The 13,045-nt window shown below is 37.0% G+C and overlaps 1 protein-coding gene across 2 annotated transcripts; it reads left to right on the forward strand.

Annotated features, from left to right (window-relative positions):
- The first annotated feature begins 9,561 nt into the window (after window positions 1-9,561).
- On the forward strand, window positions 9,562-11,883 carry LOC117910268. Of its 2 annotated transcripts, XR_004650599.1 has the most exons (5): window positions 9,562-9,600; window positions 9,850-10,044; window positions 10,309-10,389; window positions 10,789-10,921; window positions 11,018-11,883. XR_004650599.1 is itself a non-coding variant. In XM_034824352.1 (4 exons), exons 1-4 carry the CDS (start codon window positions 9,959-9,961, stop codon window positions 11,018-11,020), a joined length of 303 nt encoding a protein of 100 aa, XP_034680243.1. In that variant the 5' UTR covers window positions 9,673-9,958; the 3' UTR covers window positions 11,021-11,883. The 2 variants fall into 2 exon arrangements, 1 of the variants encoding a protein (XP_034680243.1); XM_034824352.1 differs by lacking the exon at window positions 9,562-9,600 and having other exon boundaries at window positions 9,673-10,044.
- Window positions 11,884-13,045: the final 1,162 nt, after the last annotated feature.

The following is a 13,045-nucleotide window of genomic DNA, read 5'->3' on the forward strand; positions in this document are numbered from 1 at the left end:
TGTTAAGGGGAAGAAACCATCCAGAAATCAATTGATGTGAGTGCTATCAGTTCTACCAGTTAGAGGCCTTCCAGGCGTCATCATCCTGTTCCATAACTCACTAGGACTCATTCTTCTTATGCACCTCAGCAGTATAGCTCACGAGCGCCTCATCAGACCTATGATCAGGCTTACATGCCTCGTACACTAGTATTGCCTTACTATGCCACGCAGGGCACCGAGAGACCTCATGTTTCATATTCTGCCACAGGCCATCCATGCTATATGACATAGTTTGCTACGAGACCTACAACATCCTATCCTAAACCCAGAGCTTAACAGACCTCTACTCCTTTTGCTTTGAGGACGTAAAGATAGTTTTCACAGTTGGGTATGCCGTTGAGTCAGGCTCTTCGGAAACTCACAAAGGCTAAAATGTTGATGGCTCTCACACCCAAACCATTGCCTCAGCCTGTCCCGCATTAGTTCAAGATGGATTTATACTGCGCATATCATTAGGGGCCAGGACATGAGACAGATCGTTATGCTGCTTTGAGACATGCTATCCAGGATTTGATTTATTAGGGTTTGGTTCACTTGGGTTAGCCGAGTGTAACCACAAACCTATTATCGGGTCACACTACACACACAGTTCCCCATCCGATTGATGGTATACATTTCCTGGACTTCGTTAAGCTTGACGACCACATCCACATGCTGAGTTGGGATGATTCTAAGCCAAAGCCCATAGCATTTGATGGGATTTATGAGATAGGTCGAGTGACTTTGGGCCTTCAGACGCCAACACCATTCAAACTAGTTCCTGAGGCAGCGTTAGTATAGACGACCATTGTTGTGCCATTGACTTTCCCATATTACAATGCTCAAACGTCGTTTGTCTTGATTCTGGATGTTGAGAAGGTTCAAACTCCATATGTTGATGATGTTCACATTCCTGATATACAAAATGTTATTCGTGGGAGTAGGGTGGTACGACAGTAGCTCCCTACAGCCGCTAGACCCTTGGAGAGGGCCTCATCCCATGAGAAGGTCAAAATGGAGGATGACGAGATTCTGAGGCGGTTACAGAGCATATAGGCTCATATTTCCATTTGAAGCTTGCTGGCATCTTCCAGCACTCATAGAGATGCATTGATTCGAGTCCTGAGCCAGATCAGAGTCGAGACTACCACCACTCTGAAGGGTTGAGTCACATGGTGACGGCTGGCAAAGCCATTTGCATAGTTTTCTCTGATGACGACTTGCCACTAGAAGGTTCAGACCATACACATCCACTATATATATCAATCAGTTGTTCAGGTCGTCGAGTCCTATCTGTCCTTTTAGACAATGGCTCGGCCTTGAATGTCTATCCTCTGGCCACTGCCATCGCCCTCAGCTATGCGCCCTCTGACTTTGGTCCCTCCACTCAGACAGTCCGAGCATATGATAACACTCGGAGGGAGGTCATGAGCACTTTAGAGATTGAGCTGCTGATAGGTCTGACTACATTTGTTACTTTGTTCCTGGTTTTGAGAATTCCTACATCATTTAACTTGCTATTGGGCTGACCTTGGATTCACAGAGCTGAGGTCATTCCTTATTCTCTTCATCAAAAGGTGAAGTTCATTCATGATGGCCAAGTCGTCACAGTGTAGTATGTGGGAGATATGTTTATTTATGCTAAGCCAATGCTTCAGATTAGTCACAGTGATGATGACCTATTTCTAACTGGGTTCACATTCGACGAGGTGCAGACCCTGGAGATGGAGGATTTTCACCGAGACTTTGTGGCTATGTTGTTTGACTAGTATGGTAGTACAGTGGTACTCAACATGATGAGAAGCATGTCTTATTTACCTGGCATGGGGTTGGAGTGGCGTCAATACGGGCCTAGTGAGTTCATGGCTATCCCAGATCAGGATATACCATTCGGACTTGGGTTCATCCCCACTGAGGCTGATTATCAATATATGGCGCGATTGCGCAAGGAGAGGGTGATAACCCGATTGGCTCACACACATTTTGATTATCCTGTTCATCCATAGACCATGAGCTTGACGGACTACTTTGTGAGGGTGTCAGAGTCACAGATGCCTTCAGATGGGATCATTAGAGGACTCAGTACTGTTCAGGAAGTCGAGATTCAGCGTCTTATCCATTGGCTACAGTTAAGTGATGGAGCTCCAAGCACTTCGACATCTGCGTTGGCCGCCCCATCATCTTTAGATCATATGAGCCTTATGACGCTCTATTTTCAGGATGAGATCGATGAACACGGGATATTTTCTGAAATCGGAGACATAGTGGATGGAGTTGTTCCACAAGATGAGTACATTGATGAGATGCTCACGATGAGTATGAGCCAGATCGAGGAGATAGTTCATCCTGAGTTCGCTTCACCATTTGATCTCTTCAGGGTGTCTGTCATCGAGATTGCTGAGGAGATCCAGATTGCTCCTGCTCTAGAGGTTACAGAGGATGTTATAGTAGTTGCTGATTTGTTTGATGGCCATGTTGGCCCAGTTGAGGGAGCGTCTGACTTTGTGAACCTACCTTTTTCATTTGATGTTTTATCGGGATTTATCTCCCGTTCTGACAATGTTCATGACTTTTCATTTATGGATTTGAGCGTTTTCGAGTATCTGCTTATTTTTTATGATATCACTTTATTTGTATACTCCTCACCCACATCACAAATATTAGATATAGACGATGACATTGCACGACATGATTCAGATGATGACTCGTCATCTGCTTCTGATTTGGACCCCATTGATCAGAGAGTTTCACCTGCTACAGAGCACACAAAGGTTGTTGATTTCGGCACAACAAATCAGCTTAGTGAGTTGAAGATCGGATCGGATTTATCTACAAATGAGAGTGACTGTCTCATCTAGTTGCTCAAATTGTATTTGAACATTTTCGCATGGTCTTATGAGGACATGCTAGGTCTCAATCCATCTATTGTCCAGCATCGTTTGCCACTTCTATCCCATGCCAGACCGGTTAAGAAAAAGTTAAAACTATTGCTCTCATTGAAGCTTGCAGAAAAGGAAGAGATTCAGAAGTAGCTCAATGTGGGATTTTTATCAATGGTCGAGTACCCTGAGTGGCTAGCCAACGTCATCCCTATTCCCAAAAAAGACGACAAAATGAAAGTTTGTGTTGATTTCCAAGATCTCAACAAAGTCAGTCCTAAGGATGATTTTCCTCTCCCACACATCGATATGCTAGTTGACAGTACAACAGGTCATTTGATGTTGTCCTTTGGACGTATTTTTTCGGGTACAGTTAGATCCTTATGGCTCTAGAGGACATGGAGAAGACGTCATTCATTACCGAGTGGGGTACTTATTGCTACCGAGTCATGCCATTCGGGTTGAAGAGTACATGAGCTACCTATTAGAGAGCAACGACCACTCTATTCTATGACATGATGCATCGAGATGTCGAGGTTTATGTAGACTATATGATAATGAAATCCCGAGATAAGTTAGATCACCTAGTAGCTTTAGAGAGATTCTTTAAGAGGATCAGGCAGTTCAGATTGAGACTGAATCCTAAGAAGTGCACTTTCAAAGTGACTTCTGGGAAGCTCTTGGGATACATGGTTAGTGAGAGGGGCATAGAGGCGGATCCAGATAAGATCAGAGCCATCCTTGACATGCCTGCACCGGGGACCAAGAGAGATATCAAAGGCTTCTTGGGTAGACTTCAGTGCATCAGTGGATTCATTGCCAGATTGTCGGACATCTGTATGCCCATTTTCCGACTCTTGAGGAAGAGTCAACCTACTATTTGGGACGATCAGTGTCAGCGTGAATTTGAGAGGATTAGAGAGTACTTGTTGTCGCCTCCAGTCTTGGTGCCTCTTACACCAAGCCGTCCTTTGCTCCTATACTTGTCAGTTTTAGACGTGGCTTTGGGATGCATGTTAGCTCAGCTTGATGATTCGGGCAAAGACCGAGCCATTTATTATTTGAGTAAGAGGATACTAGATTATGAGACGAGGTATGTCATGATTGAGCACTACTGTTTGGCATTGGTTTGGGCCACCCGCAGACTGAGACATTACATGACCAAGTACTTAGTGCACTTGATATCCCTCTAGATCCTCTGAGATATTTGTTTGACAAGCCCGCTTTGGTGGGTCACCTCATGAGATGACTGGTACTTTTGACTGATTTTGACATCCATTATGTCACTCAAAAGTCCATCAGATGGAGCATCGTTACAGATCACCTAGCCTCATTACCGGTTTCCGATGGTAGAGCTATTGATGATGATTTCCCAGATGAGGATGTTGCTACTATGACTAGTTTGTCAGGTTGGCGTATGTACTTTGATGGTACGACTAACCATTCTAGATACAGGATAGGTGTCTTGTTGATATCCCCTCGTGACAATCACATTCCTAGATCTGTTTCATTTGGCATTCTTGGATCGACATCCTATCACGAACAATATTGTTGAGTATAGGGCTTGTATCTTAGGATTAAAGACAACTGTGAAGCTTGGGATTAGACAAATGGAGGTGTTTGGTGACTCCAATCTGGTATTAAGACATATTCAGGACGAGTGGAAGACTAGGGATATGAAGCTTAGGCCTTACCATGCATACTTGGAGCTACTAGTTTAGAGATTCGATGATTTGAGATATACACATCTGCCTAGAGCGTAGAACCAGTTTGCTGATGCCTTGGCTACTCTAGCTTCCATGATTGATATTCATGTCGAGGGTATTATTTGCCCTTTACTAATTGAGTCGAGATCTATTCCTACCTATTGTTGTTTGATTGGTGAGGTAGAGTTTGATGATGGCTTACCTTGGTACCATGACATATACTAGTTTCTGAGACTTGGTGCATATCCTGAGGCCGCCACGGCCAAGAATAATAGAGCATTGAGACAGTTGCCTACTCGGTTTGTGATATGTGAAGAAATATTGTACAGACGATCTGTTGATGGGATGTGCTATTGTGCTTAGACCGCGTCTTTGAAATTTGAATGATGAGAGAGTTTCATGCAGGAGTCTGTGGACCACATATGAGAGGACATATGTTAGCTCGTAAGATAATGAGGACCGGACATTTCTAGTTGACTATGGAGATAGATTGTTGTCGGTTTGTTCAGAGATGTCCAAAGTGTCAGATACATGAGAACCTCATTCACGTGCCACCTTTAGAGTTACATGCACTGACTTCACCATGGCCATTTTTAGTATGGGGTATAAACATTATTGGGAAGATTTCGCCAAAATCTTCCAGTGGTCATGAGTTCATCTTGGTTGTCATCGATTACTTCACCAAGTGGGTGGAGGCCGCTTCATATGCGAGATTGACATCATCTAGGGTTGCTAGTTTCATCAAATCACACATTATCTCTCGCTATGGAGTCTCTCATGAGCCGATTTCAGGCAGATGAGTACATTTCAGAGCAGATGTTAACACTTTATTACAGTGGTACGGTATCCAGCATCACAGATTGTCTGCGTACATGCTGCAGACTAATGAAGTGGTAGAGGCTACGAATAAGAATATTAAGAGGATTTTGTGGAGGGTGGTTGAGACTTCTCAGGATTGGTCAACGAAGCTCCTTTTTGCATTGTGGGCTTATCAGATTTCTTTTCGCACCTCTATAGGAGCCACACCCTACTCCTTAGTGTATGGTATGAAGGTAGTGCTACCAGTTGAGATTGAGATGAGTTCATTAAGAGTAGCATTGGAATTGTAGATTCTAGAGACAGATTGGGCTCAAGCTCGATTAGACCAGCTCAATCTCCTAGATGAGAGGAGATTAAGGGCAGTAGACCATGTTCACACCTATTAGAGGAGGATGACCCGTGCTTTCAAAAAACGGGTCAAGCTTAGACCATTACAAAGAGGTGACTTGGTTCTGAAGGTCATCAGGGGATTGATCAGAGATCCTAGAGGGAAGTTCAAACCCAATTGGAGCGGACCTTATTTCATTAGGAAGTTGACCCCAAAGGGTGCTGCATGGTTGATAGATCTAGATAGAAACGAATTCTCGAAGTCGACCAACGTGGATCAGCTAAAGAGGCACTATGTTTGATACCATGGTTGCATGATGGGTGGCCATCATTTCAGTTAGCCATATACCCTTTCACCCTTTTGATATATAGACCGTTGCTAGCCCATTGAGCCTCACATGTGCATTATAGTCTTTCTTTCTTATCACCTTGCTCACATTATTGCACCGGAATGGGGGCCCTTTAGTGTATGCATGCATTGTTTGGGAGTCTCATGAGTCTTGGTCCTACGAGCATATCATGTTCTCATTATTTTTTCCTACCATCGCACTACTGCATTCTTTCATATCTCATTGGTTGTATTCTTCATCTCTTCTCCTTTATTCTATCTACTACTTGTGTTTGCTTCATATTCTCTCCACCCTTAGTGGTGATCCTTCTCAATTCATTACATGGAGGATGGTCACATCATCTCCACTATTTATCCTACGGACACTGATTTAGAGATCATTGGTTTGAGAATGTCATTTCGTTAGAGTGAGTTTTTGTTACCTTAGCACTTAAGAGCGTGTCTATCCATTATTGATATCATCTTTTGGGTTCATTTGTTTATGTTCAAGGTATGTGCATTTGTATATATGTAAATAATAATAATAATAAATAAATAAATAAATAAATAAATAAATAATAAATGAAAATAAAATAAAAATAAGCACATGTGTGTATGTGCATAGTATTCTCCATCATTGAATGTGTATATTGATATCTAAGGGTCATTTTATCGAGTATGTTTGTTGTTGAGAGTTCGTATGTGAGCTTTTTGGGATCCTATTTTATTTGTATTCACTTTGTCATATTTCTTTGAGAGTGAGATGAGTAACCTTCTTCTCGGGACTCCGGGTCATTGTCCTATCTATCACTACATTCATTATTAATGTGACTTCACTCCATGTTTGATTTGACTTGATCACCATTTTTCTTCGTATATTCATTATTTCGCTATCATCTTCGTCATTGCTTGTGATTCATCCCATTCGCTTCACCCCCTTGTTCTTTTCTTACACTAACCTATTCTAGGTTTGATATTTCCCTTGCATCATTCTTGCGTATCTCGTTATCAATTTGATTTGCTTCATCGTCTCATTATTGATATTATATTCATATTGGGCACTCTCAAGTCCATGGCTTACAAGCTTTTCTATACATATTGCATTTTATACATGAGGGCATGAGTTTTTTATCATTGGGTATTTGAGCCTAGTTTCCTTTCATTTCTACTACCTTATCACCCTACCTACGTTAGGTCTCATGTCTTAAGACCACCCTAAGGCCATGGAATCAGATGTCGTCTTCGACAGCCCCTACTTGGACAAGTATTCGAGACTTGGTTGATATTTGGATATCATCATGCTTCTTCTTTTGGGAGACGCCTTTTTGACGTTTGGACCTGATTCAGTTGTGGATTTGGATAACTGTGATTACACATTTGATAATTGATGATTTGAGGTTATCCGATTTTTCGACCTACCACACATCTGATGCCATACTAGGGCATATTTTTGTTTCGATTGAGATTTACAGATCTTCATGGAGTTGCATGCTTATCTCCACTTACGAGGTACACACCAAGATGATGACCTATTTGTTATCTTATCATGATCTCCCAGGGGAGCCTCTCTTGAGCCATTCAGTCAGACTCACACCTTATGGCATTTGGACGTCATCATGCTTCTCTTCTTGAGATACACCTTTTTTATCTATAGGTCCGATTCAGTTATGGACGAGGATGACTAGGATTGCACATTCGATGATGGATGATTTGATACATCTGATTTTTCGACCCATCACACATTTGATGCCATATTGGGGCATATTTTCTATTCGGTTGAGATTTGTAGATCTTCATTGATTTGCATGATCATCACCAGTTGCAAGATGTATCTCGGGCTGATGACTCACTTTCATTTTGTCCTGATTCTCTAGTAGAGTCTTTTTTGAATCATTCGGCTAAGCTCGTACTTTCTGATGTTGTCATGATTCTTGGATGGGGTTACTTAAGATGTATAGCCTCTTATATCATCATTTCAGTGGAGTACGTGTTAGATCTCTTATATATCCTATGGAGCTATTCTCGACTTATTAGGACATACCAGATGCATTAGTTGTTATACTGGGTAATATTTCCCCCCTTTAGCTTTAAAGATGATTGTTTTCTCACAAATCTATCATGATCTTCATTACTCTACCAAGGGATGTTTATTTACATTACTATGTCACTGTTTTAGTGATTTTTGCCCAAATGAGCCTCCAGAGGAGCACGACTTTCGGGTTTTGACTATCCCATCCCCCATGACTTCTCAGTAGATTGTTGTGTTGAGATTGTGGTAGTTACCCCGATGGATTATCCTCTTGTGACTCCCTAGTGGATCATTCCTTTGAGAGGACGATGGATTCCCACAACAGAGCATGTCAAGTCAGGGGCCTCCAACTTATTGAGACACTTTCTAAATGGGTGCATATGTTTTGAGTGTTCCAATTTTAAGCATTAAATTCAAAACAAGTCAATTTAAAAGTTTGTGTGAAAGTAATTTTAAAAAGTGTTTTTAACTCAAAAAAGTGTTTTAGAAAAAAAAATGTTTGGTAAAATTTAGAAAATATTTTTAAAAATATAAAAAATTACTCCAAGTGTTAGAAAATCACTCGAAATGTTTCTTAAAGAAATATTTGTAGGTGATTTTTTTGAAAACACTTTCACTAAAAACACCATTTAACATAAATTTAGTGTGCAGTGGCGATTTTAGGAAGTATTTTTAACTTTTTTTTATACTTGAAAGATAAAAATTTTAAAGTATAAGAAAGTCTAAAAACACTTTCTAAAATCACTATTAAACGAACTTTTAGAGTATTTTGGAGTGATTTTACAAAACGTTTATAGTATTTTTAACACTTAAATGATAAAATTTTTTAAAGTATTAGAAATATTAAAATTAAAATAATAAATATAAAAAAATTTAAAAGTGAAGTGATAGTAACTTTTTAGAATATGATTAATAAGATAAATTAAGATACATTTAATATTAAAATTATAATTTATTTAATTGAAATAAATTATGATACATATATTATTTTTTTAATATTTACATTTTCTATATTTAATTATTATATAAATAATATAAAAAAAGATTTATTAAAAAATTATATATTGATTTTTATATTTTTATTAATCTATTAAATATAATTTAAAATAAAATAATTAGAATTATGTTTTTTTTTTTTTAATGATGAACCTTAACAAATTTAAATTGAACATATATTATCAAAGAGCATGATACTCCAATGGTAGTCAGGGATTGAACCCATGCAAAGGGTTTGCAATTTCGATGAAATATTACCGATATTTTAGACACTGGTTTTGATTTAATTAAAATAAAAATGGATAATTAATAATTAATAATTGTTTATATAGAGTAGAAAATTGTTCTCCTGATTTGTTTCCTTTTTTTTTTTTATCTTTACTAAATCTAAAAACCAAAAGGGCCACCCACTTCTCTCACTCGAGGCATCAAGAAGCCCTTTTCTGAACTTCCCTCCAAGGCCCTATTTTCCTCTGCCACTCTCAATTCCCGCAGGTACTAATCTAATCATTTTTTTTTTTTTTTGGCAACCCCCGTTTGATTCCCAAGAAAATCTACCCCACATTTGATTTCCGGGAAAATTTTGATTTCCGAGAAAAACCATGTAAAACCCTCAAGGAAAACCAAAAAAATTGCTTTGTTTTTTGGGGCCCTGTGTTTGCTGGATCTGTTCTAGGGGTCTCTTTGCTTTTATGCCATTGGATTTAAATTTCACGAACCCTAAATCCACGATTTTTGAGCCAGACTGAAGAACACAACAACCTCTTCTGTCTGAATCTAAAAATCAAAAGGGCTTCTTTATATCTACTAAATCTAAAAATCAAAAGGGCCAGCCGCTTCTCTCACTCGAAGTATGAAGAAGCCCTTTTCTGAAGTTGCCCTCCAGACGAGAGAATCCCTAGAAAGGCCCTATTTTCCTCTGCCACTCGATCCTCGCAGGTACTAATCTAATCATGCTATTATTTTTTTTTTTTTGGCAACCCCCGTTTGATTCCCAAGAAAATCTATCCCCCATTTGATTTCCGGGAAAATTCATTCTCGTTTGATTTCCGAGAAAATCCATGCAAAAAGCCCCAAGGAAAACCAAAAAAATTGCTTTGTTTTTGGCTCCCTGTGTTTGCTGGATCTGTTCTAGGGGTCTCTTTGCTTTTATGTCATTGGATTTAAATTTCACGAACCCTAAATCCACGATTTTTGAGCCAGACTGAAGAACACAACAACCTCTTCCCTATTCCACTGCAAGCTCCACTTCTCCCCGTATCTCGCCGGCGCCGATCATCTCAGGTCAGTGAATTATTAACAAAAATATTACACAATCAATTGAAATATCACTACTGAATTATTAAAATTAAATCTGATTATTAAAATAATTTCACATGTTAAAAAATATAAATAAAGTTAATTGAGTGAATCACTCAAAAAAATTATACATATTATGATAAAAATATATAAAAGAAAATTTTAAATTTTAAATTTTATACTTTGTATGGATAAGCTCTTTTCAACAACATATCATTTTAATTTGACTTATTTTATTAAATGCTTAAACTGCGAGGCCTTGTAAGTGGGAAGCAGACAAAAATTTATGATAAGAGACAATTAGTTGTGAGAGAGTTGCAGACAAATTAGACAAGTAAATAATACTGATCTTCTATTTTTGTTTTAATGGATTACATCCGCCAGAGCAGTAGAAATTGAAATGGGTATTACACAAGATCTCCTCAAGGCTGTTGATCAGTATCTCTTGGAGTGTTTTGAGAAAGCACAACTTCATGGACAGACATCAGGATCTACACAGCTTCATGGACAGACAACGGTATGCTCTCATTATTGAGAAAGCTTTTATTATTGAATTTGAGTAATTACTTGTTGATTAAACACTCAAAGTAATTTCATTTTCTTGGCATCACAGTGAGCAAGATCAAGGATCAAGTGAATCCGTTGAGATCCAAGTTTTTTTCGGCTACCTTTCAATATCGGGTGTCCTCTCCTCAGTGAAATATCAAGGCATCAGCATTTCCCAACTTGAAGAACATAAAGGGATTATATATATTTTTGTTATTGTTATTTCAATCTATGTTGCAACAATTATTGTTGGTAAAAAGCTTGGGCCCATTCGACTCCTCTCTGCCACAATTGCCCCAATCTTACTCTTCTTCATTTTAGTTCCAGAACACTTGGTTTATGGGTCATTCTTGTAGCAAAATTGGCATGGGACTATGAGTTATGAGTGTGGATAATGAGTTGAATACATGACTTGCTTGGTGAAGAAGATAATGATATGGTTGCCGTAAGTAGTCCCATGCCAATTTTGCTGCAAGGATGACCCATAAACCAAGTGCCGGCCATCCTAATTCTGGAACTAAAATGAAGAAGAGTAAGATTGGGGCAATTGTGGCAGAGAGGAGTCGAATGGGCCCAAGCTTTTTACCAACAATAATTGTTGCAACATAGATTGAAATAACAATAACAAAAATATATATAATCCCTTTATGTTCCTCAAGTAGGGAAATGTTGATGCCTTGATATTTCACGTCGGAGATAGGAGCTCATATATGCAACTTTGGAATTTTGCGGCTTACAATGGTTTTCCACCACTTTTTCCACTCATATGCCGACATCTAAATTCACTCTTTGTGGGAACATATATCCATCATGTAGGATGCTCGATGCCTTAAATTCTCTAAATTCATTTATCATCTGCTAAATGCTTACATGTTGGTTGTACTTGTATTTTGTAAGGAATTAATAAATATATATAATATTTTTAGTTTCGAAGCGATGTGGGATAAATAATTTTTAGGATAAATAATTTTTATTTCTTTTGAAACTGGGATAACACAATATCAAAGACAAAAAAAAATAATAATAATTATATATTGAAAAAGAAACCTAACTCAAAAAATAAAAATGAAAACTTATCATATTAATAATATATATATATATATATTATGGATAAAAATTCGTTATCAAATTTTATTATTATCTTTTACATTTCTTTATTATTTATATTTTTATAATTAATTAATTAAATTAGTTTTTATACTTGTCTTACAGGTTATATATTTGTTTTTTAATCATTTAAACATTAATTTTATCACTATTTCATTTCAATTATTTAAATTAAAATTTATTATTATGATAAATCTACATAGGTAGAATATTGATAATCTAATTTTTGAAAATTAATTTTAATTTTCAATTTTTAATAGATTGTATCCTTCTAATTGTAAAATTAATTTTTAATACTTAGTAATATGATAAATTTAGAGGTGTAGAATATCAATAATTTAATTTTTGAAAATTAATTTTAATTTTTAATAGATAGTATGCTTCAAATTTTAAAATTAATTTTTAATACTTAGTAATGATGTGTATCATATCATACCTCTTAGAATGATTTTTTTTTTTAATATGAATTAACTTTAAATTAATTTTAATTATTAATTTTTAATAATTAATAATGATAATATCATATCTCTTTATTATTCCAATTAAATGATTTTTAATAAGAATTTTGAAATTTTATTTTATTTATTATATTTTTTTATATGATTTTATATATATATATATATATATATAATTTTTTTCTATGATATTATCTCAGTAATTCAAAGAAAATAAAAATTACTTATCCCACATCGCTTTAAAACTAAGAATATTAGATATATTTAATAAGAATTTGACTTTCTTGAAGAAACCAGGTAATTCCATTACAATTGACAATGACGAATTACAAATTGTAGATTTGTTTTCCATAAACAAATCACTAATAAATTGAGCTTCAATGTACCTTCCACACTTCGACATCCTCTATAATTCTAAGATTCTCCACCATCCAAGCTCCCACACCCAAAATATGAACCCATAAACCCTTATTATAGGTTTTTTTTTCAAACTACAAATATTATCTTAATTTATTTTTTATTAATTTAATATT

Source organism: Vitis riparia, unplaced genomic scaffold (genome assembly GCF_004353265.1).
Source record: "Vitis riparia cultivar Riparia Gloire de Montpellier isolate 1030 unplaced genomic scaffold, EGFV_Vit.rip_1.0 scaffold689_pilon_pilon, whole genome shotgun sequence".
NCBI lineage: Eukaryota > Viridiplantae > Streptophyta > Magnoliopsida > Vitales > Vitaceae > Vitis > Vitis riparia.

Bases quoted from the DNA above. Each gene is read 5' to 3' on its own strand.
- LOC117910268 (XM_034824352.1), top strand. From the start codon at position 9,959: ATGAAGAAGCCCTTTTCTGAAGTTGCCCTCCAGACGAGAGAATCCCTA. The intron at 10,045-10,308 runs GTACTAATCTAA...TTTTTGAGCCAG, and splicing joins CTGCCACTCGATCCTCGCAG to ACTGAAGAACACAACAACCT. The intron at 10,390-10,788 runs GTCAGTGAATTA...TACATCCGCCAG, and splicing joins GCCGGCGCCGATCATCTCAG to AGCAGTAGAAATTGAAATGG.